The 25,746-nt window shown below is 45.9% G+C and overlaps 1 protein-coding gene across 1 annotated transcript in view; it reads right to left on the reverse strand.

Moving 5' to 3' along the window:
• Positions 1-25,746, reverse strand: part of LOC115139444 (mannosyl-oligosaccharide 1,2-alpha-mannosidase IA-like) — a 158,477-nt gene that overhangs the window by 11,673 nt on the left and 121,058 nt on the right. Inside the window, exons 6-9 of the mRNA XM_029676818.2 lie at positions 10,391-10,514; positions 9,980-10,073; positions 2,491-2,606; positions 403-622 (exon numbers count right to left, since the gene is read on the reverse strand). Of these exons, the coding sequence (XP_029532678.2) occupies positions 403-622; positions 2,491-2,606; positions 9,980-10,073; positions 10,391-10,514 (554 nt within the window). The remainder of the gene's footprint in view (positions 1-402; positions 623-2,490; positions 2,607-9,979; positions 10,074-10,390; positions 10,515-25,746) is intronic.

Here is a 25,746-nt window from a genome sequence, read left to right on the forward strand (position 1 = left end):
GGTGTGTGTGTGTGAGAGAAAGAGTGAGTGTGAGCTGTGGTTGAGTCCTACACCTCCTTTTGTCTGGGCTTCAGAACTAATATCACCTCACCTGGGAGGAAGAGTTTCTTAGCCTACCCCTGCTGTAGATGGAGAGGAAGAGTTTCTTAGCCTACCCCTGCTGTAGAGGGAGAGGAAGAGTTTCTTAGCCTACCCCTGCTGGAGAGGGAGAGGAAGAGTTTCTTAGCCTACCCCTGCTGGAGAGGGAGAGGAAGAGTTTCTTAGCCTACCCCTGCTGGAGAGGAAGAGCTTCTTAGCCTACCCCTGCTGTAGAGGGAGAGGAAGAGCTTCTTAGCCTACCCCTGCTGTAGAGGGAGACAGGGACACTGGTGTGCCCCAGATGAGGGGGTCAGTCAGACTCACTGGTGCGGGCGTAGGACTCGTGGCAGGTGCGGGCGATCTCTGCGGCCTGCTCCATCTGGTGACCCGTCTTGTCCTCGGGAGCTCCGTCGGCCCCCAGGGCGATCATGCCTCCGGCGAAGCACGTCAGGTGACCCATCTTGTGCTCCAGCAGGCCGCCCTTCCACTCAGCGATGTACGTCAGTCCACCGCTGGACTTCCTCATCAGACTGGTCTCAATGGCCTGGAGGACAATGACAAGAACAGCATACAGGTGAGCCGTCCATCCAACCCGAGTCCCAGACCGGGGCCCTTCCCACTACAAATGGAGTGGAACATGAATAAATACCACCCAAACAGCATTGTTAACCTTGATAAAACGGATGTTGTTTGAAAACCAGGGGTCCCAGCTGGTGGCCAGTATTATGTATTTGCTTGTGTGGCGTGGACACAGAACGCTGCTCCTATTTGTCCCTGGCTTTTACTGTAGACGGGAGGGCCACTTTATCCCGAGACATTCTGGAATGGCGGGCTGCGTTTCATCCACGGCGAGACACGACACCAGGAGGATCACAAATGATTCAAAACGACGGCCTGTATCTCCCGCTAGCCACACAGCAGGTGTCCAATACAGTAAGATCACAACTGACAGACAACACACGGTTATTACACGGCCATTACCGATGAGAGAGTAAAAATCCTGCCTTTTAACATATGGAATAAATATGTGCAGCGAGTCGACGGCAGCTTCAAACGCTATACTATCTCAGGTGCATTCTCTGATGCGCCTCGTTGTTCATCGCTTCATTTGGCACATTTATTTTCATATTCATTGAGTTTGCTTTTCTCCTGCCGAGGGAAAACCCAAGAAAATGTAATATTGCAAATCTCCCGAAAGCAATTACATTTTTAAAAGATAATTCAGATCTGTGCTTTTGTAGTGTGTGACCCATCACGTAAATGGGGCCGTCTATATGCGGGTGGGCATTGCCTGGCGTGTTCCGCCACAGAAAATCAGCCGATTAATATTCTCCTAAACTGGTTATTTCATTTCCTTTGGTCTCTTTAAAAGGCAGCCTATATCCTGTTTAGCAACAGCCCAGCCTTTTCCTGCTGAGAAGAAATAAAAAAAATCTCAGGCCATTTCCTTCAATCTCAGCCTCAGACTACTAGTGCTTCGAGAACAAACAGAGCTGGACAGAGGCAGGCAGCGGCACATCTTGTTCAGCACTGGCTGCTTCGTTTCTCATCGGGGGGATAGAGAGCATGTAGGCTGGGCCGGCGCTGAGGCGAAGATGCCAAGGAGCCATTAATAAGTGAACAGAGTCTGTTCCTAACCAGCTGCCTTTCAGGCTGTCTGACCCAAATGGAGGATGGCTTGGCATGGCAATAGGGACCCTCTCGCTGTGGGTGACCTGCTTGTGGTGTCTCGCCCAGGTGGATGGCAGACAAGCGGGTTGGTAGGTAGGCAGTTGTGGTGGGGAAACAAGGCTGGCTGGGAGTGGAATGGAGGGAGGGTAATATCCTGGAGCAGTCTGGGTCCTTGTAGACCTCCGTACGGAGAACAACATTATTATCTCCAACAGGACAGGAGGCTTGGCTCTAATGAAACAGAGAATTTGGCTAGCAGCATTCAGAGCACATCTCACCAGATAGAGCTCTGATTCTGGTTGACCCCCATCCACTGAAAGCTTCCTCCAACCCCACTTACTCGCTCCTCCAGCTTCTGTGGAGTGCAGTTAGTACTTCACACTCAGAGATAACCCCTGCCTGGCGTAGCACGTCTTGCTTTCACATAGCAACCCACACAACTGGTACTGCTTTCCGACTCGGACTGTTCAGTCATTTAAGAACTCCAACTGTTGTTATCGCGTTGACAAAAGAAGCTTTCAATGGAGGTCAAAAGAGCCTTGTGAAAAGGTTTAGTCAGCGCTTCGGAATGCACGGGTACTGTAGCCATTAAATCTCAGTAGGAGAGAAGAAAGGATGAGTAGGAGAAGAGGAGCAGAGGGGAGTGGGGTGGGGAGGATGGGATGGGAGTGGGGGAGAGGAGAGGACGGGAGAGAAGAGAGGAGAGGTGTGTAGGCTAGGTAAGGTGTCTTGAGGGTTTACCTGCAGAGCGTCATAGTAGAGCTTCTTGCCCTCCTCGTCCGTCTTGTCTGACATCAGCCAAGCCTTGAGCAGGTACTCATAGAAGCTGTCTCCCAGGCCGCCCACTGACACATGATCTACAGGACAGAGACAACACGAAAGATGAGCGTCATGCCAGGCTTAATTTACCTATCTCATCTTGCCAGCAGCAGCCCTCCCTCCTCAGTGGCCTGCCTAACCTCAGGATGATGAATGGCCCAATGATGGCGGCCATCTCAGCACCCGAGGCTGTTTACACAGGAAGATGGCCCCTTAATACCTGCTCAGCCTCCGAACCTCAGTGACAAAGGGACGTGTCTGGCATAGGCCTGGCCAAGGGGACGGGGACACCTTTTCAAACAGAGCCCAACAAAGCTACAGGAGTAATGGGATTAGTCTCCTTTGATGGCTGATGTATGGAAGATGTCTGCAAGGGGGAGATTGGCATTCTGATGAGTTTATCAGGTCCCCCCCCCGGCACGTCCCCGGTCACTGTGAGTACCGACTGAGCTGTGCAGGGAGCAGCAGCGATACCACAGCCGGGTATAAAAGAGAGACAGTCCCTGTGATAGTCAGTGAGGTGTGGGGCTGTGCCGGGTGATGTGCTCTCCTGTCCACTTCACTCTCTGTGAGGAATGAGTCTCCAGGGTCTGGGAGAGAGCCTCAGTCAAGCCAAGCCGCTGTTCATCATAGTGATTGTCATGCCCCCTCATACATATGTATATGTCATTAACAGCCAAAGCCTTGTTTGGGGGATATAGATTAGACGTCAGCAGTAATAAAAGGGACAGAGCTCCAGGAAGAGTTTGTAGTGAAGTGTGGCCTTGCCCTCATAAGGACTGTATTTCCTTGCTGACTGGGGTCAATGCCACAGGGGTTAACAGCAGGTCAGAGAGGGAACACAAGGTCAAGGATCTGATCATGGCTCTATCTGATTGACAAGGGACAGGGACAAATTAAACTGCCTGCGAACTGAGGACTCAGACATCACACTGTCTTGCAGTCCTGCAGTCTGATTGGACTGGAGATCAGTTCCCACCCAGTTTTCATCAGGAAAGGAAGCTAGGTTGAAGGAGGGTCATGTCATTTGTAATCAATTAAAATGTCAGCATTTTGGGATTGACTTACTGAATTGGACGTTGGTCACACACACACACACACACACACACACACACACACACACACAACTCTGAATTCAAAGTCGGAAACGCTGGCATCTTTCGAAAGCTCTGACCTGAAGACCACTGAAGTCATGATTTGAGTTCCCAGTTCTCTTGAAAGCACCAAAAATCAACAAGCATGGCGTTGCACACATACTTAAGGACGACAACTCGTGAAAAGTTATTTTCACAATAATGTAAGGGTTTCTTGTTGATCCTAGGCTGTTTATCCTAGCTGCCTGTCATTTCATATAAATCTGCTCCGGTCAACTGTAAGTGCAGCTATTGTGACGTGGAAACGTCTAGGAGCAACAATGACTCAGCCGCGAAGTGGTAGGCCACAGAAGCCCACAGAACGGGACCGCCGAGTGCTGAAGCATGTAAAAATCGACTGTCCTCAGTTTCAACACTCACTACCGAGTTCCAAACTGCCTCTGGAAGCAACGTCAGCACAAGAACTGTTTGTCGGGAGCTTCATGAAATGGGTTTCCATGGCCGAGCAGCCGCACACAAGCCTAAGATCACCATGGGTAATGCCAAGTGTTGGCTGGAGTGGTGTAAAGCTCGTCGCCATTGGACTCTGGAGCAGTGGAAATGCGTTCACTGGAGTGATGAATCACGCTTCACCATCTGGCAGTCTGACGGACGAATCCGGGTTTGGCGGATTGCCCCAATGCATAGTGCCAACCCCAAAGTTTGGTGGAGGAGGAAAAATGGTCTGGGCTGTTTTTCATGGTTCGGGCTAGGCCCCTTAGTTCCAGTGGACGGAAATCTTAACGCTACAGCATACTATTACATTCTAGACAATTCTGTGCTTCCAACTTTGTGGCAACAGTTTGGGGAAAGGCCCTTTCCTGTTTCAGCATGACAATGCCCCCGCGCACAATGCAAAGTCCATACAGAAATGGTTTGTCGAGATCTGTGTGGAATAACTTGATTGGCTCGTAGAGCCTTGACCTCAAGCTCATCGTTCACCTTTGGGATGAATTGGAATGCCGACAGCGAGCCAGGCCTAATCGCCCAACATCCGTGCCTGACCTCACTAATGCTCGAGGCTGAATGGAAGCAAGTCCCCGCAGCATGTTCCAACATCTAGTAGAAAGCCTTCCCAGAAGAGTGGAGGCTGTTATAGCAGCAAAATGGGGGACCAACTCCATATTAATGCCCATGATTTTGGAATGAGATGTTCGACGAGTATGTCCATATACTTTTGATCATGTTGTGTATCTAGCTAATATTTAGCGTCTTTGGCTACACAACTCTAGCGCATCTCTTCCAGCTATTCACTGTGCAATAGTCTATAGGCTACGGATGCAAGACTCTCCGCTAGTCTTCCTCTCGGAAAATCCCAGGAAAATCTATAGGCTACAAAATTCTATATTAGATGTATTTTAATACTAGACCTAATAGGCTTTCGTGGAGAGAAGCAGGTTTGGTCTTGCTAATTGCTGAATGCCTACAGCGTAGAAAATGCACACCGGGGAAAGTTGCGGCTAGAGTGTATCACTGGCCAGTGATGATGTATTGAATGGTTGCACAGGATAGACAGTGATGTGCACAGTGAAAAAGAGCCAAAATAATTGACATCCATTAGAAAAATGGAAATCACTTACAAACCACTTGAGCAACAAGGCAAGCAATGACATGGCAAGACAGGCAAGCAATGACATGGCAAGACAGGCAAGCAATGACATGGCAAGACAGGCAAGCAATGACATGGCAAGACAGGCAAGCAATGACATGGCAAGACAGGCAAGCAATGACATGGCAAGGCAGGCAAGCAATGACATGGCAAGGCAGGCAAGCAATGACATGGCAAGGCAAGCAATGACATGGCAAGGCAAGCAATGACATGGCAAGACAAGCAATGACATGGCAAGGCAAGCAATGACATGGCAAGGCAAGCAATGACATGGCAAGACAGGCAATGACATGGCAAGACAGGCAAGCAATGACATGGCAAGACAGGCAAGCAATGACATGGCAAGACAGGCAAGCAATGACATGGCAAGACAGGCAAGCAATGACATGGCAAGACAGGCAAGCAATGACATGGCAAGACAGGCAAGCAATGACATGGCAAGACAGGCAAGCAATGACATGGCAAGACAGGCAAGCAATGACATGGCAAGACTGGCAAGCAATGACATGGCAAGACAGGCAAGCAATGACATGGCAAGACAAGCAATGACATGGCAAGGCAAGCAATGACATGGCAAGGCAAGCAATGACATGGCAAGGCAAGCAATGACATGGCAAGACAAGCAATGACATGGCAAGACAAGCAATGACATGGCAAGGCAAGCAATGACATGGCAAGGCAGGCAAGCAATGACATGGCAAGGCAGGCAAGCAATGACATGGCAAGGCAGGCAAGCAATGACATGGCAAGACAGGCAAGCAATGACATGGCAAGGCAAGCAATGACATGGCAAGGCAAGCAATGACATGGCAAGGCAAGCAATGACATGGCAAGACAAGCAATGACATGGCAAGGCAAGCAATGACATGGCAAGACAAGCAATGACATGGCAAGACAAGCAATGACATGGCAAGGCAAGCAATGCCATGGCAAGGCAAGCAATGCCATGGCAAGGCAAGCAATGCCATGGCAAGGCAAGCAATGACATGGCAAGACAAGCAATGACATGGCAAGGCAAGCAATGACATGGCAAGGCAAGCAAGCAATGACATGGCAAGGCAAGCAAGCAATGACATGGCAAGGCAAGCAAGCAATGACATGGCAAGACAAGCAAGCAATGACATGGCAAGACAAGCAAGCAATGACATGGCAAGACAAGCAAGCAATGACATGGCAAGACAAGCAAGCAATGACATGGCAAGACAAGCAAGCAATGACATGGCAAGACAGGCAAGCAATGACATGGCAAGGCAAGCAATGCCATGGCAAGGCAAGCAATGACATGGCAAGGCAAGCAATGACATGGCAAGACAGGCAAGCAATGACATGGCAAGACAGGCAAGCAATGACATGGCAAGACAGGCAAGCAATGACATGGCAAGACAGGCAAGCAATGACATGGCAAGACAGGCAAGCAATGACATGGCAAGACAGGCAAGCAATGACATGGCAAGACAGGCAAGCAATGACATGGCAAGGCAAGCAATAGCATGGCAAGGCAAGCAATAGCAGGCTAAACAGTGTTTATTGTTGAATATCTACATTTCATTAAAATGCCAGTTAATATATTATACTTGTCATTAAACTACATGTAGCCTACACTGAAGTGTTATTTGCAGTTGTCACTATGACGATGAACACACCCTGAAGCACTGAATGGTCTGTGTTACCACTTTATGAATAGGCCTACAGCGTCGCAGTAGGATGCTTTGATCGACAGGTGTAGGATACTGATCGACGGGTGTAGGATACTGATCGACGGGTGTAGGATACTGATCGACGGGTGTACGGGTGTAGGATACTGATCGACGGGTGTAGGATACTGATCGACGGGTGTAGGATACTGATCGACGGGTGTAGGATAGTAGGATACTGATCGACAGGTGTAGGATAGTAGGATACTGATCGACAGGTGTAGGATACTGATCGACAGGTGTAGGATACTGATCGACAGGTGTAGGATACTGATCGACTGGTGTAGGATACTGATCGACTGGTGTAGGATACTGATCGACTGGTGTAGGATACTGATCGACAGGTGTAGGATACTGATCGACGGGTGTAGGATACTGATCGACGGGTGTAGGATACTGATCGACGGGTGTAGGATACTGATCGACTGGTGCAGGATACTGCGGAACGATACACTTTCCTCTAGTGTGGATGTTCGCCAACGCAGTTCGTTATAGTCCTTGGTGTGGACGGACGGCCCTTAACTGTTACATTAGTTAAGGCCTCCTTTTTGCGGATAACATGAATATGGTATGAATACAGCAGGCGATTTCAACCACTGATTTGATAGAATTTTAAACTGCAACAATTATAGCCTCCTAATAAGGGATTTAATATTCCCTGCTATTTGGTTTTAATGACCATTTTGTAGGGGAGGTTAACGTGTTTTTTCCCCCAAACGCTCAGGGAAGTCTAGGTAAAATATTACCTCCATGTACCCCTTAATATACTGTAAATAATATTCACTCCCTAAGGGTGGGATGTCCTCATCACTGTAAGCCATGTTATTGGTGTGATAGGATGACAGTCATGTCTGCGGTCTATGCCATTGGTTTGATGCGATGTCCGTCATGTCTGTGGGCCATGTCATAGGCAGCTCCACACATACAAGAAGATGTGACTGCCAGATACGTGGCTCTAAGGGACACTGTACTGATGGTTTGTATTGAAACATCAACTACAACAGCATCACCAGAGCTTTGAGAGGCCGTCTGTACCTTGACAGAGAAACACTGAGAATGGAAAGACCTTTTCTATGACATCCCCCTCAGGTCTACTCTACCAGTAAATACAGATCACAAGTGACCTTTATGTAAAATATCCTCAGGTGGCAAATGGTTCTGGTGCGAACCTAAAAAAAAAAAAAATGGCTTTACATTTTTGTCACAGCCAACATTAGCATTCCTATACTTCAGGCTATTTGTCAATGGAGTTGTTTTTCTTCTAGTTGGAAATTCTTCTTCCAGCTAACACTGACCATGTAGACCACAAACACTTTTAGAGGTGCCTTTAGCAATGTTTGTCTTGGAACCTTCTCTGTGTTCTCTAAGGCTTGGTTTGGCATTACTGGTGTAGTACAGCTACTTTCCCCTAGTCAGTCAGCAATTCACAGAGCCACTCTCTCACTCACTTGGCTGGCTCCCATCAGAATAGCTACTTGTAATGATAATTATAATAATACTACTACACGGGACTTAAGAAGTGCTTTTTCAAAGACCCAACGATGTAGAGTCATCCAGAGAGACACAGGACTCTGACAGCACCCCCACCTCACTACACCCTGGCCTGGGTCACTACATCACTCAGCTGGGTGACCTGATGTCAACACCACCTATGCTCCACTAAATTATGGAGCTGTAAACTGTACGAAAAAAAAAAACCCTGTGGGATGGATCAAGTTGTCAGAGAGAATGAGAAACAAGCCGGGCGGCTGCCCTCCTCTTCCATTGATCCTCTCCACCCAGTTTGACCCAGGGGCTGGATGCACAGCGGTTAGTCATTAGCGCTGAACCCTCTCTGACCCCCCTGACCAGGACTACAGCAGAGACAAACACACAGACAGTTAGTATGAGTATTCATCCGTCGTGACATTTCAGCGAGGGCGTAGAGGGGCCATTCAATTACAGAGGGTCACACACACACACACACACACACACACACACACACACACACACACACACACACACACACACAGTGGGAGGGGGGAGGTATCGCACAGAATAGCAAAACAAACAAAACAGCGAAGATATGCATTCAAATTAATGTGTGTGTGTGTGTGTGATAGAGATTGCAGTGGGTCCATCAGGATGCTACAGCCAGCAGCATATGGCTGAGCTAGGGACTGGTCTGGTCTGTGCATCTCATTAACCTTTTGTGTGGCTCAGAGACAAACACAATAATTTGAGAAGGGATCCACACAAGCTGCTGTCTGCTGGGCACAGGGCTGTCTGAGCACGGACACACTGCAGGGTTACTGCATCCCACCACCGCCTCTCCCCAGCCACCTCACTGTGCCGTAGATTAACGACCAGGCAATTCTTGGGTCTGAAGCTTGTTTTGTCAAGAGGTGGCTTGGCTGGAGCTGGGTAATGTCAAAGCAGAAGTTGCTCCATACAAGGGATGGGGGTACTGAACTGTTGACTTGAGTCAAAGAAGCAGGAGAGTTTGAGTAGTATTGTGTGGAGGTATCACGACCGAACTGTAGCGAGAGAGGACTAATTAACTTTACTGGCAGTATTCACCATGTTTAAGTACTGTCATTAGCCACAGATACTTATTTCTCCCTGATGTCCCTCACCCCCTGGGCAGCATTAAGTTACATAATCTTCTAATGCACAGCCCACTCAATCAGAAGTGCTCATATTGAACTGAAGTGGCTCTCCCAGCTGTAAATACCTTGATAATTACAGGCTGCGGAACATCGATTGACAGCCACTGGTGAACCTCTAATGGAAAGGGAAAGGGGTGAGATGGAAGAGAGGGATGAGAGAGGTGAAAAGAGAGAAGGCTGGGCAAGATGGAAGATAGGAGAGATGGTTAAACAGTGATGCAGAGGGAGGTGGAAGGGATGAGATGAATGAGGGGAGAAAAGGGTGAGAGGGGAGATAGGAATGAGACAGGAGAGGGGTGAGATGAGAGAGGGATGAGGGGGACTTACGTTGTCCCCACTGTCCGCTGTTAGGGTTCAAATAGTTGGGGTACAGTCCCTGGGGCTTATCCAGTCGATTCAGAACCTTCCGGATGTTCATGACCTAGGAGGAGGAAGAAAAGAGTTTCTACTTTCTCCCTGCAAATACCTCATGGCCGCCTAATCTTCCAGCAGCACGGCACAGTAATGCACTTTAAATTGCCTTACTGCAGGAACGGCAGTTAAGGGAGGCATAAGAGAGAGAGAGAGGCCGGTGGCTCAGAGCGGAAAGAAGGCATTTACCTGCAGAACAGGCGTTAACATGAATAGTAATCAAGGTCACCGCTATGAATAACCCCATCATCAGGCTGGCTGAGTGCTTCAGTTACACTTGGTGTTAATGCACTGGAATGGAATGGGCTGTGGCTCCCAAGCTCTCACCTTCTCTGCGAAGGCTGGGTTCCCTGACAGCTTGGAGAGGTGCATGAACTCCAGGTGCAGGGTGCCGTACTCCGCCAGGATGCTGCTGCCTCCAGACGCCCACGGCCAGTTCCTCCCGATGCCACTGCAGCGACAACAAGACAACGCAGCTCATTAAGTCAGCTTCTCCAAACAACACTGTTACTGCATAGAACACCAAACACAATTCTACCAAACCTCGGGTCCACCAAACATCACTGCACAGGAAGAGAACATAAAACACTTACCTCAGTCAAAACATTAACCTCAGTCAAAACCCCACCACACAAACATTCCCTAGAGAGCTCACGCCTCCATAAACCTGCTAACTTACGTCAACCCTACACACGTCAGTGGGGTCAAAACCTTCCTCCGGTCTTAGGAATGTAACTTTAGATGTAGTACTCATCTGTTTTAACATCACACCAAATTAACTTAACTTAAAAGACCACACATTACTCCTCCGATACTATCTGTCCACAGTGTGTGTGATATAAAAATGTCCACCACAATGTGTATCTGGGCTGCCTGATAGTTTTTAAACAGCAGGCCCGGGTCAGAGCTGCCCTTCTAAATTCTTTCTGTTACCCTGCTTCCTGTGTGATATCGCTTCCTGAGTCACCCTGATGGGCCAGTGTGTGTATTAGGACTAACCATATTTCAGCCTGCTAATGGGGTGTAATCATTGACTCCCCAAATAATAACTAGTGTCACTTTTGTTATTCTAGCTTTTGTGTGAGAGACAGAGCACTGGGAGATTTCTGTCATTATCACTGCATGAATCAGTTTTGGCTAGTACAGCTGGGCTGGAGGGACCAAAGGGTAAGAGCCAAAAACATATCCCTGTGTGGGCAAGCGTGTGTGTGTGTGTGTGTGTGCTATGTAAAACATATCCCTGTGTGAGTGAGTGAGTGCTATGTAAAACATATCCCTGTGTGGGCGAGCGTGTGTGTGTGTGTGTGTGTGTGAGTGAGAGTGAGTGCTATGTAAAACATATCCCTGTGTGGGCGAGCGTATGTGTGTGTGTGTGAGTGCTATGTAAAACATATCCCTGTGTGAGTGAGTGAGTGCTATGTAAAACATATCCCTGTGTGGGCGAGCGTGTGTGTGAGTGAGTGAGTGCTATGTAAAACATATCCCTGTGTGAGTGAGTGAGTGCTATGTAAAACATATCCCTGTGTGGGCGAGCGTGTGTGTGAGTGTGTGAGTGAGTGCTATGTAAAACATATCCCTGTGTGTGTGTGTGTGTGTGTGAGTGAGTGCTATGTAAAACATATCCCTGTGTGTGTGTGTGTGTGTGTGTGTGTGTGTGTGTGTGTGTGTGTGTGTGTGTGTGTGTGTGAGTGAGTGCTATGTAAAACATATCCCTGTGTGGGCGAGCGTGTGTGTGTGTGTGTGTGTGTGTGTGAGAGAGTGAGTGCTATGTAAAACATATCCCTGTGTGGGCGAGCGCGTGTGTGTGTGTGTGTGTGTGAGTGAGTGCTATGTAAAACATATCCCTGTGTGGGCGAGCGTATGTGTGTGTGTGTGTGTGTGTGAGTGAGTGAGTGCTATGTAAAACATATCCCTGTGTGGGCGAGCGTGTGTGTGTGTGTGTGTGTGTGAGTGAGTGAGTGCTATGTAAAACATATCCCTGTGTGAGTGAGTGAGTGTGTGTGTGTGTGTGTGTGTGTGTGTGTGTGTGAGTGAGTGCTATGTAAAACATATCCCTGTGTGGGTGAGTGTGTGTGTGTGTGTGTGTGTGTGTGTGTGAGAGAGTGAGTGAGTGAGTGCTATGTAAAACATATCCCTGTGTGGGCGAGCGTGTGTGTGTGTGTGTGTGTGTGTGTGTGTGTGTGAGTGAGTGAGTGAGTGAGTGCTATGTAAAACATATCCCTGTGTGGGCGAGCGTGCGAGTGTGTGTGTGGGCGAGCGTGTGTGCGCGTGAGTGAGTGCTATGTAAAACATACTCTACCCAGACTCCCAAATTGAACTGGCATCCCTTTGACTTCATTAGAAAAGCAAACTTGTTTATAAACATTAGTGTAACTAATTTGACCTTTCTCCGTGCCAAGAATTGGGTTGAAGCGGTTTTCCAGGTCCGTATTTCAAAAAAGGGCTGACAAAGCCCAACAGCCTATAGCACGGAATTCATTAGAGAAACAGACAGGCAATGCAGAGGTCTCCAGTCGATGACATCGTGTATTCATAAGGTCTTAGTGTTGCCACCAATGTCATCATTCCTATTGCTAAAATTATCTTCCACTATCACTAATGATCCAGGGCCTGCCCCAATGCTAGGCTCATGCATGCAGGCAACGCATGAACGTGCACACACAAATACACAGGGCCTTGGAACGTGACCCTACATCCATCAGCTCCCGTGGCCTGGGCCATAGGGAGGGGAAGAGAGGGAGAGGGAGAAGCAGCCAGGAACACACTGCTCAACCTTTTTAAAGCTGGGTGTGTATTGTAATAACCCCCGTCCTCAACCACACGCTGTGCCAAAACAATTTGTTTTTCATTACACAGCTGATTAAATCATGTTACACAAATTCCGGAGAAGAAAAAAAAAAATCACACAAAATGTCTGGGAGGAAAGAAAAGGGAGAGAAAGCGTCTGTTCCTGGGTCAGAAAACCTAATTGGTGTTTATGACTGTTAGTGCCCAGATCCATTACCAGAGACTTAATCAGATTGCCACAGCCTGGAATGGAGAGGATATATGCACGTGTGTGACAGTGAGTTGTGTGACGGTGTGTGTGGGTTATTTGTCAAGAGTGTGTGAGCTGAGGAGAATCAGATGACATCAGTATCAGCGGTGTACCTGCTGCAGCCAGCCATGAGGTTAAGATAGGTGGATGCAGACAGGCCTGCCATCTCTCCTTCATCTCCATAATGGTCCATTACAACACAGTACAGTGAGCTCTTGGCTGCATTGTGGCCCAGCACTGCCATGTCCTCTCTCTCCAGACTATAAAAGCGTCAGCATGCTTCAGTTCGGCTGGCGCCGAGCGAACTCGGCTAGCGAACCGAACGAGTGTTCTCGCATACTTCATTAAAAAAACTTTGCTTGAAAAAGTGTCAATAGTACTTTGTCCATTTCGAGACTCCGTAGCCAGTTTAAACTTCCTCAAAAATGTCATTAATTTTGATGTTTTGTGGAGGAAATCTTAGTCGCGCAACTTTACATCTAACTAAGATGTTACGTGCAGTATTTCTCCATAAAAATAATGTGCATGAAAACAAGTTCTCGTTGAATGACAACAGTGCATTCGCAAAGTTTTCAGACCCCTTGACTTTTTCCACATTGTTACATTACAGCCGTATTCTAAAATGGATTAAATAGTTTGTTTTCCTCAGTCTACACACGATACCCCACAATGGCAAAGCAAAACCTTTTTTTTTTTTTTTAAATAAATGTTTACAAATGTATTAAAGATAAAAAACAGAAATACCACATATACATAAGTATTCAGACCCATTCACTCCGTACTTTGTTGAAGCACCTTTGGTAGCGATTACAGCCTGGAGTCTTCTTGGGTATGACGCTACAAGCTTCCCATTCTTCTCTGCAGATCCTCTTAAGTGCTGTCAGGTTGGATGGGGAGGGTCGCTGCACAGCTATTTTCAGGTCTCTCCAGAAATGTTTGATTGGGTTCAAGTCCGGGCTCTGGCTGGGAGATTCAAGGACATTCAGAGACTTGTCCCGAAGCCACTCCTGCGTTGTCTTGGCTGTGTGCTTAGGGTCGTTGTCCTGTTGGAAGGGAAGGTGAACCTTCGTCCCAGTCTGAGGCGCTCTGGAGCAGGTTTTCATCAAGGATCTCTCTGTACTTTGGTCCGTTCATTATTACCCTCGATCCTGACTAGTCTCCCATGTGCCTTTTACTGAGGAGTGGCTTCAGTCTGGCCACTCTACCATAAAGACCTTATTGGTGGAGTACTGCAGAGATGGTTCTCACATCTCCACAGAGGAACTCTGGAGCTCAGTCAGTGACCATCGGGTTCTTGGTCACCTTCCTGACCAAGGCCCTTCTCCCCCAATTGCTCAGTTTGGCCGGGCGGCCAGCTCTAAGAAGTCTTGGTGGTTCCAATTTTTTTCCGTTTAAGAATGATGGAGGCCACTCTGTTCTTGGGGACCTTCAATACTGCGTCTTGTTTTGGGTACCCTTCCCCAGATCTGTGCATTGACACAATCCAATCCCAGTGTTCTAGGGACAATTATTTCAACCTAATTGGCTTGGTCCACTGTGGGACTTTATATAGACAGGCGTGTGCCTTTCCAAATCATGTCCAATCAATTTAATTTACCACAGGTAGACTCCAAATCAAGTTGTAGAAACATCAAGGAGGATCAATGGAAACAGGATGCACCTGAGCTGAATTTCGAGTCTCACAGTAAAGGGTTTGAATACTTATTTAAATAAGGTATCCGTTTTTAATTTTAAATACATTTGCAAAAATGGTTTTAAAAAATGGTTTCGCTTTGTCATGGGGTATTGTGTGTAGAAAAACATTTATTTAATCAATTTTAGAATAAGGCTGTAACGTAACAAAATGTTGAAAAGGTGAAGGGGGGGCTCCCAGGTGGGCAGTAGTCGAGGGCACTGCATCGCAGCGCTAGCTGTGCCACCAGAGACTCTGGGATCGCGCCCAGGCTCTGTCGCAGCCGGCCGCGACTGGGAGGTCCATGGGGGCGACACACAATTGGCCTAGCGTTGTCCGGGTTAGGGAGGGCTTGGCCGGTAGGGATATCCTTGTCTCATCGCGCACCAGCGACTCCCGTGGCGGGTTGGGCGCAGTGCACGCTAACCAAGGTCGCCAGGTGCACTGTGTTCCCTCCGACACATTGGTGAGGCTGGCTTCCGGGTTGGATGCGCACGGTCTTAAGAAGCAGTGCGGCTTGGTTGGGTTGTGTTTTGGAGGACACATGACTTCCGACCTTGGTCTCCCCCGAGCCCGTACGGGAGTTGTAGCGATGAGACAAGATAGTAACTACTAATAATTGTATACTACGAAATTGGGGAGAAAAAGGGGGTAAAATTCAACACACAAAAAAAGTGAAGGGGTGTGAATACTTTCCGAATGCACTGTACTATATTGAAGAATCCCTACTACTGACCAATCACCAATGATGGGGAATAAAAATTTGGTTCCAAAATTCACTTCCGAAAGTGCTCCTGAACTGCAGAAAAAACCCTTACGAAAGTCCAAAACGAACAAAAACGTAAAAATGTCATAACATATGCACTAACTCTTCGGAACTGCGTTGGCTGGGAAGCATGTGGATGCCTTAAGAGCTGCATTTAACCTGACCACTCGTCTGGACTGCACTCTGAGCGCCTGAAATGGATCCCCCCCCAACTCCCTCCCTCAGTTGGTCTCTCTTTCATCCTACCTCCCTTAGTTGCTCTCTCCCTCCCTTTATCTGTTGGCCTCTCTCCCTCCCTCCCTCTCTCTCTGTTGGCCTCTCTCTCTATATTTTGGCCTCCCTCCCTCCTGTGGTCTGTGTCAAATCCCTTCCTAAGCCCTTGGATGAGATCTAAATCCCGAGGAAGAATAACAACAGGGAGCATAGAGGAGCCCAAAACAAGCACACGGCTAAGCCTAAAGGTACAGGGTCGAGGATGAGTGGGGTTCAAATGCTACATTTACATTACAGGGAGTGAACTCTACTACCTCTCTCTCTCTCTCCAACTATCCATATTCCTCTCCCTCCTTCCTCTCTGTTTAACTGTTGCCTCAGGTCTGGAATCTGTGGGCACTAGGTCCAGTTCAGTGGTTTCTACCCATTCCTTTTACGGGAAAGAAAGAGAGACGCAGGCTGGCACTAACAAATGTGCAGCTCTGTGTACATAACGTAGTGGCTGAAAGGACCTTGAGAGAACACAAACAGTCTTCTGGACAATGAACTGACAGTGGTTCTGTGATACACTCCACTTTAGTCCAGTCAGGTGCCAATGCCTTTGTATGGGGGCAGCGGGCAACACAGAAAGGATACTGAAGCTTTGGCTTACTGCTTCCTGTTGTTAGCTCTTAGTTCCAAACCTGATCTCTCCTCCATATCTCTTACTCACTCCAGGCGAAATGGGAGCTATAGATCCGCAGTTAAGGGCTTAATTAAATTCCTTAAATCACGCGAGTCTCCTATATCCTGCGGGGCTGAGGAGGCTGGGTGGGGTATGTGGGGATCATTGTAGCTCCAGGAGCTCGTCTGGTATTGCCCTGGAGTAGTGTCCTGGGAGAGCGGCTGGCTGCTGGAGAGCTACAGCACAGATGGAGGAGGGTCTGTCAGGACTAGACAGCTACTCCAGTGGCTCTTTCACAGAGACTGCAGCAGCCCACACACACACACACATGGTTTTACCGTCCCAGTGGCTCGAGGCATTTTGTTTTGAGGATACTCAGATAAGGTTAAGATTAAGGTTAATGTTGCTTCTCGTGTTGCAGAAGTATGAACGTGATCCTTTAAATGGAGATGTTTTCCAAAACAACCTTGTCTGCCAATCCAATTACAGGTAACGTATAATAGCTTACATACATCCGAGTCTGAACCTCTCCTTTTGTCCCAGTGGCACCAATCCTCATACCATCAACTATCAACTTCAGGCTATCCTGGTTTCATCAGGCCAGAGCTATAAACGGCAGCTGTAATTCATATTTAAGGGACGGCCAATACTAGATGAAGCGGTGCTCCTGTGTGTCACTGTGTGAAAAACCTCAATGGCTTCTCTAATTGGGCTACTCGGAATCTAGGCTTATTAATCAAACCACTTTCCCCCAGACTCTCGGGATGGATTGTACATCCTGAGAATGAACCGCAACGAGTAAATCTGCTAAAGCTGCCATATTTCATACCAAGACGGCGGGAGAAAAAAAGAGAGCTGGCTTTAACTTCGTGTGATGACATCCGCTTGAACTAAAAGTTCAATTTGATCGGAGAGTAATTTCCCGCTTGCCATTTTAAAAGAGGGAAAGGGGAATTCTAAAAGATACATAAAAATGGAGCCATTATTCCCTGAGGAGGGAGACTAATTTATAATTATGAGAACTAATACTCCAGGCCTGGAGTCTGGCCTTGCTGGGCCTGCTCTTTGTCCCCAGGAAAAAAAACACATGACGTCTACTCTAAGGTACTAAATATAGAACCTGTCTTACTGAATCACCACCAACCGAGGAGAGCAAATCTACACCAGGGCCCTATGATCAAACTGTTTACAGGGAATTACATAAATGGCAGGCAGACTATTCATTTTAAAAAAATATATATATACACTGAACAAAAATATAAAACGCAACATGCAAACATTTCTACGTTCAAATAAGGACATCAGTCAATTGAAATAAATTCCTTAGGCCTTAATCTATGAATTTCACACAACTGGGAATACAGATATGTATCTGCTGGTCACAGATACCTTACAAAAAAAAAAGTACGGGCGGGCGTGGATCAGAAAACCAGTCAGTATCTGGTGTGACCACCATTTGCCTCATGCAATGGCAATCCTTTGCATAGAGTTGATTAGCCTGTTGATTGTGGCCTGTGGAATGATGCCCCACTCTTCAATGACTGTGCGAAGTTGCTGGATATTGGCGGGAAATGGAACAGGATGTCGTACACGCCGATTCGGAGTATCCCAAACATGCTCAATGGATGACGTCTGGTGAGTATGCAGGCCATGGAAGAACTGGGACATTTTCAGCTTCCGGGAATTCTGTACAGATCCTTGCGACATGGGGCCGTGCAATAGGAAATAGGGATGAATGGCACAACAATGGGATCTCGTCACGTACTCTGTGCATTCAAATTGCCATCGATAAAATGCAGTTGTCTTTGTTGTCCTTAGCTTATGTTTGCCCATACCATAACCCCACTGCCACCATGGGGCACTCTGTTTACAACGTTGACATCATCAAACTGCTCACCCACACAACGCCATAGACGCCGTCTTCCAGGTACAGTTCAAACCGGGATTAATCCGCAAAGAGCCCACTTCTCCAGCGTGCCAGTAGCCATCAAAAAGGTGAGCATTTGCACACTGAAGTCAGTTACGACGCCGAACTGCTGTCAGGTCAAGACCCTGGTGAGGACGATGAGCATGCAGATGAGCTTCCCTGAGACGGTTTCAGACAGTCTGTGCAGAAATTCTTCGGTTTTGCAAACCCACAGTTTCATCAGCTGTATAGGTGGCTGGTCTCAGACGATCCCACAGGTGAAAAAGCTAGATGTGGAGGTCCTGGGCTGCCGTGGTTACACGTGGTCTGCGGCACATTTTAGAGTGGCATTTTGCCCCCAGCACAAGTTGCACCTCTGTAATGATCATGCTATTTGATCAGCTTCTTCATATACCACACCTGTCACGTGGATGGATTATCTTGGCAAAAGAGAAATGCTCACTAACCAGGATGTAAACAAATTTATGGACAAAATTTGAGAGAAATAAGCTTTTTGTGCTTTTGGAAAATGTATGTAATTTTTTAAATTTCAGCTCATGAAACATGGGACCAACACTTTGCATTGACATTTTTGTTCAGTATAGTTAAACAGAAATCAACATCTCACATTTTTTTGAATTCCAGAAGCCTTCCATATGTTAAAACTATTCATGGCTTAGTTTTGCTCCACTCACAACTACTGATCCTTGATTCAGACCATGGTGTGACACAATACTACACTTTTGATTGACAACTGATCTCTGTACCTGTCCAACATGTCATTTGGTGAAATAAATAAGCCATCTGCCAGGTGTAAGCGGTGATGCTGCTGACAGCACTGTTGCTATGGGCTTGGTGGGGTAAATGGGACTAGTGATGGGATAGTTTGGGGGGGGGGGCGCTGCCTTTTGAAAAGGGATATGGTGCAAATGTTTACTTCTGTTTAAAAAATATATGTTTTTCTTGGACATGTTAAATCAGTCATATTTAACTAGTTGAATTTCAAATGACGTGAACACCAGACCACGTTGCTATACTCCTGCAGTACACACCGAGTACACCAAACATTAAGAACACTGTCCTAATATTGAGTTGTACCCCGCCTTCACCTTCAGAAGAGCCTCAATTCATCACGGTGTGGACTTGACAAGATGTCGAAAGCATTCCACAGGGATGCTGGCTCATGATGACTCCAATGCTTCCCCACGGGAAACTGTTGAGTGTGAAAAACCCAGCAGCGTTGCAGTTCTTGACACAAATTGGTGTGCCTGGCACCTACTACTATGCCCCGTTCAAAGGCAATTACACTGAATTCAGAAAGTATTCAGACTCCTTGACTTTTTCTAAATTTTGTTAAAGCCTTATACTAAAATGCATTAAATAAAACTGTTTCCTAAATCTACACACAACCTACAACGACAAAACAAACAGGTTTTCAGAATGTTTGCAAATTCATATATATTTTTTTTAACAGAAATACCTTTACATAAGTATTCAGACCCTTTGCTATGAGACTTGAAATTGAGCTCAGGTGCATCCTGTTTCCATTGATCATCCTTGAGATGTTTCTACAACTTGATTGGAGTACACCTGCGGTAAATTCAATTGATTGAACATGATTTGGAAAGGCACAAACCTGTCTATATAAGGTCCCACAGTTGACAGTGAATGTCAGAGCAAAAACTAAGCCATGAGGTCGAAGGAATTGTCCGTAGAGCACTAAGACAGGATTGTGTCGAGGAACAGATCTGAGGAAGAGTACCAAAACATTTCTGCAGCATTGAAGGTTCCCGAGAACACAGTGGCCTCCATCATTCTTAAAACGAAGAAGTTTGGAACCACCAATACCTTTCCTAGAGCTGGCCGCCCAGCCAAATTGAGCAATCGGGGGTGAAGGGCCTTGGTCAGGGAGGTGACCAAGAACCCAATTGTCGCTGACAGAGCTCCAGAGTTCCTCTGTGGAACCTTCCAGAAGGATAACCATCTCTGCAGCACTCCACTAATCAGGCCTTTATGGTAGTGACCAGACGGAAGCCTCTCCTCAGTAAAAAGGAACATGACAGCCCGCTTGGCACCTAAAGGACTCTCAGACCCTGAGAAACAAGATTCTCTGGTCTGAGGAAACTAAGACTGAACTATTTGGCCTGAATGCCAAGTGTCACGTCTGGAGGAAACCTGGCACCATCCCCACGGTGAAGCATGGTGGTGGCAGCATCATGCTGTTGGGATGATTTTCAGCGGCAGGGACTGGGAGACTAGTCAGGATTGAGGAAAAGATGACCAGAGCAAAGTACAGAGAGATCCTTGATGAAAACCTGCTCCAGAGCGCTCAGGACCTCAGACTGGGGTGAACGTTCCCCTTCCAACAGGACTTAAGCCAAGACAACGCAGGAGTGGCTTCGGGACAAGTCTCTGAATGTCCTTGAGTGGCCCAGCCAGAGACGGACTGGAACCTTGATCGAACATCTCTGGAGAGACCTGAAAATAGCTGTGCAGCGAAACTCCCCATCCAACCTGATAGAGCTTGAGGAGATCTGCAGAGAAGAATGGGAGAAACTTCCCAAATACAGTTGTGCCAAGCTTGTAGCGTCAGACTATAATCGGTTCCAAAGGTACTTCAACTCAGTAATGGGTCTGAAACGTACAGTATGTAAATGTGTTTTGTGCTTAGGGAAAAAACTATTTAATCAATTGTAGAATAAGGCTGTAACATAACAAAATGTGGAAAAAGTCGAGGGGTCTGAATACTTTCCGAATGCACTGTAAATCTTTTGTCTTGCCCATTCACCCTCTGATTGGAACACAGACAATCCATGTGTCAATTGTCTCAAGGCTTAAAAATCCTTCTTTAACCTGTCTCCTCCCCTTCATCTACACTGATTAAAGTGGATTTAAAAAGTGATATCAATAAGGGATCATAGCTTTCACCTAGATTCACCTGGTCTGCGTCTGTTATGGAAAGAGCAGGTGTTCCTAATGTATTGTATACACTTAGGTAGGCTCCATGAGGCTCCATATTACCCATGAGGCTATTGTGACGACATGAAACGAGTGAACTGCAATTTAAAGACAGATATACAATTATGGTTAACCTTTGGAGAAAAACAAATCAACCCGTTCTGTATGCTAAGACTTGCTTACATTACACGAAGGTACAGTCAATATTCAAAAAGAGCAATGCAGCTATTTACTTCATACGGAGTGGGCCGAGGGGACTATTACCCCTGTGGTGCTGGTTTTCACCACCCCACTGGCTTGTACGGATAAAATAAGATTACTCACAGCAGCGACCTTCGATTATATTTCACTCTATATTCCTATCCCGGGGAGATAAAAAAATATACTGAGAAAAGTTAAGGAAATCAGTCAATTGAAATAGGCCCTAATCTATTGATTTCACATAGGTGGGCCTGGGAGAGCATAGGCCCACCCACTGGAGAGCCAGGCTCAGTGGTTACACGTGGTCTGAGAAATTAACATTAAATTCTCTGGCAACAGCTCTGGTGGACATTCCTGCAGTCAGCATGCCAATTGCCATTCCTACAAACCTTGAGTCATCTGTGGCATTGTGTTGTGTGACTAAACTGTACCGTTTAGAGTGGCCTTTTATCGTTCCCAGCACAAGGTGCACCTGTGTAATGATCATGCTGTTTAATCAGCTTCTTGATATGTCACACCTGTCATGTGGATGGATTATCTTGGCAAAGTAGAAATGCTCACTAAAAGGGATGTAAACTCATGTGTGCCCAAAATTGGAGAGCAATAAGCTTTTTGTGCCTATGACAAATGTCTGGGATCTTTAATTTCAGCTCGTGAAACATGGGACCAACACTTTACATGCTGCATTCATATTTTTGTTCAATATAAATCATTTTTATGGCACGGCAAGGACGCTAGTGAGGTTTTTCACGACACAATGTGGAGATTAAGACAAGCACTAAGACTCCAGTGACTAATGTCACCAAACTAATTGGTAAATCAAATAAATAATTACTACACTTTTGTATCATATTGCTATGATTTTATTGGTATTGTGCCCCTGGCTCTCAAAATATGCCATTATAAATGATAAGGTAACGTCTTTAAAATTTCTTGTCTCCATCTCTGGAAGGGCACATTTACAACGATCATCCCTCCGAAGCATCCCTTATCTTGAATAAAATATAGGCCTAGTTTGGCTCTGGCCAGATAAAAAAACATGAAAATAACATCAATGACACTGTGCTATGTGTGGGAATGATGAACACACACACACACACACACACACACACACACACACAGCTGTGTCCCTGACCAAACACCCCCCTCTAACAATTTCCAATTTAATTGAATTTAGGCAGGTTAAGTCAAGTTAAACTGATGTCAGGCTTCGGCGGCAGGGAACATTTGATTTGGGAATCCTTTATCTTGCTTATGGTACTATTAAAAGGAGATGGGAGAGGGTGCGGAGAGGAGATAATCCCAAGGAAATGGATTCAGAGGAAATATTTCATAGTGTCGGACTGAGAGGGGAGGCACTGCTTCAGTGGCAGGGTTCATCGGCCAGCACACTCTCTGGCGATCCGGGAGGAAGAGAAGAGTGGAGGGAGAGAGAAAGAAGGGAAGAAAGCAGGAAGAGACTGTCTGGAGTAAGTGTTATCTTCGTCCTCCTCCTTCAAAGGATGCCTGTGTGGCGTGGCGTGCCAGGTGGTGTGTAAAGCAATACAAAGACGCTAAAGAAGAGCGCACACGTCAGTCCCACCTGAGTGCTAGCATTAATAATGAAAAAATACGAAGTTAGATGTTTATTCATGAGAGACATCTTCCTCTGTAGAACTTTAGACTGGAGACTATCACCTGAAAGGAAGTCCGCATAGCTTTTTTGAACTTGGGTCTCACTTCATGGACTGTTGATATTAGGGAAACTTTAAGTCACACTATGACACAATTTTATGTGAGGTTAGTAATCGACAGTCCAAAGGGGTTTAGAGTCTATTGGAGAGCTGCTGAGGGTCAGGGGGCTACTGTGAGGTGCTGCTGTCTCCAGTGCATTGAAAGGCCTCCTCTGATCCTCTCCAGACTGTCTGTCTGTCTGGTACACCTGCAGACTGGGGTTGCAAAGCTACTGATCATTTACCAAAGTCACCAGAACCTTCAGTAATTTGGGTAATTAACAGAAATCTATGGCAATCTATCGTAATGTTGGTCATTTAGCTTTGAATAACTTTTTAAAAATTTTATATAGCAGGGGTCTCCAGCCTTTTCTAGCAAGCTACACATTTTTTTCAAGCTTTCAAATAGGCACATTCTTCTCTTTTCCTTTCCCCTGCAACTCTTCCCTAGGTCCTTGGTGTACAAGAGAAGTGCACCGTTTTCTGTCAATATATCTGGTTAATAAATAAGGGGGGCCCTATAAAGCCGGTGATTTTCTCCCCAAATTATGTTTTATATTTTCCCAAATGATGTTCTCAGTTTTATTTTTCCTGATTTTAGATTGTTTTGGTTTTTCACACTCAAAATTAAAACATTTAATAGAGAAACAATGAAATTGGATGTTCTGAGTCCATGTCAATGCTTAAATCGGGAGCGTGGCCAATGGCGCGGTCTCTGAGCAAATTTGAGGCCCTCCTCTGAGCCACAGAGACACCTTTTTGCTCTTTTAATGTAACTGCCCAGTCTTGCCAGATTTCTATGAAATATTACCTATAATTTCTTACAATATGAGTGAAATAGTTTTCCTTCCAAAAATGGGTAATTAAGTATGTTAACTCTACTGGATCAGTGTCCCGAAATTGGGACAGTTGCTGCTCAATATGCGATATTTGACTAGAATGGCGTAGTAAACAAAAGCCAACTTTCCGGGACATTGACATGTCAAATCAAAGTTTATTTGTCACATGCGTCGAATACAACAGGCATAGATAGACCTTACAGTGAAATGCTTACTTACAGGCTCTAACCAATAGTGCAAAAAAAGGTATTAGGTGAACAATAAGTAGGTAAAGAAATAAAACAACAGTCAAGTGCCTGTGTCTTATATGGTCAGAAAGCTTAAAAGATTGTTAATCTAACAGCAGTGTCCAATTTACAGTTGCAGAAATTGACCGAGAGTGTGACACGAGGAGTCCTGCACGCAAGAAAGATTGGAAGGAGAAGGTACTTTTAGATCAGTAAGTAAAATATATTTTGCTTATTGTGCTAATCCAGTTGTTTAAATGGTTACATATTCATTTAAGATATGTCTTTGTAGCACCATTTCTATATATAGCACCAGTCAAAAGTTGGCACACCTACTCATTCCAGGGATTTACTTTATTTGTAATATTTTCTACATTGTAGAATAGTGAAGACATCAAAACTATGAAATAACACATGGAATCATGTAGTAACCAAAAAAAGTGTTAAACAAATCCAAAAATAATGAATATTTGAGATTCTTTAAAGTAGCCACCCTTTGTCTTGATGACAGCTTTGCACACTTTTGGCATTCTCTCAACTAGCTTCACTTGCTTTTCCAACAGTCCAAAAATCTACCAGCCACTCATTTTTATATCAGGCAAAACAATACATTTTCACCAAAAATACAAATAAAAAATAACCTGACAAAAATGGACGGGGATGCTTTGTAATGTTTCTAAATACATGTATTACTAGTAAGAAGTAATGTAGTATATTGCTTCATTTCATTAAATTTTTTGTGACCCGAGTCTTTCAACCAAAATATTACAGACAAAAATGTTCACCTGCCCCTTTAAAGACGGGAGGTTACCATAATAACGTGACTGAGTCATGCTTGTGCCTGTGAGATTGTGAAAGAGTCTTCCCTAGCAATTGAAACTAAAACATTGAAATACAACCTCTTGTGAACAAAACAATGCAAACACAAAGAAACAAGGACAAAGTCTCACTTCAGTAGACTTTTGTTTCAGGGAAATTGGAACAACTTTTATGCCTGTGCGCAGCACTTCTAAAATAAAATGTATCTTTCACTCAGCACTTCATGTGCGCACAGCCCCCAGCCAGGCAGTGTTGCTTTGCAAGGTAGGATAGGTTATAAGATTCATAGTTCTTTGACCTTGTGCAATTAATTGACCAGATATGAAACAAAACGGCAGAAATAGTTTGAAAACAGCTACTGCAGCATTTATTTGACATTTTTATTCACAAATGCGAGTGAAATGCTCACACTGTGGAGCCCTGACCACCCGCCGGTGAAATAGACCTCTTACCCGCCAATGCTAAAATATACACCTTTGTGGCGGGTGTTAATTTTAGGCCCTGGTCTGAGCTTACCCCAACAACAGAATGGTGTGGGTGTATACCGGGCATTAAAAACATTAATGGAAGTCGACCACTGATTGGTCAGCTCATCATCTTGAGGAGTATTACATCATACTCTATGAGGAAATAGCAAGCATTTTTAAAGTTTGAGGTGGCTTTTGTTTT

This window comes from Oncorhynchus nerka, linkage group LG13, assembly GCF_034236695.1.
Source record: "Oncorhynchus nerka isolate Pitt River linkage group LG13, Oner_Uvic_2.0, whole genome shotgun sequence".
NCBI classification, from domain to species: Eukaryota; Metazoa; Chordata; class Actinopteri; order Salmoniformes; family Salmonidae; genus Oncorhynchus; species Oncorhynchus nerka.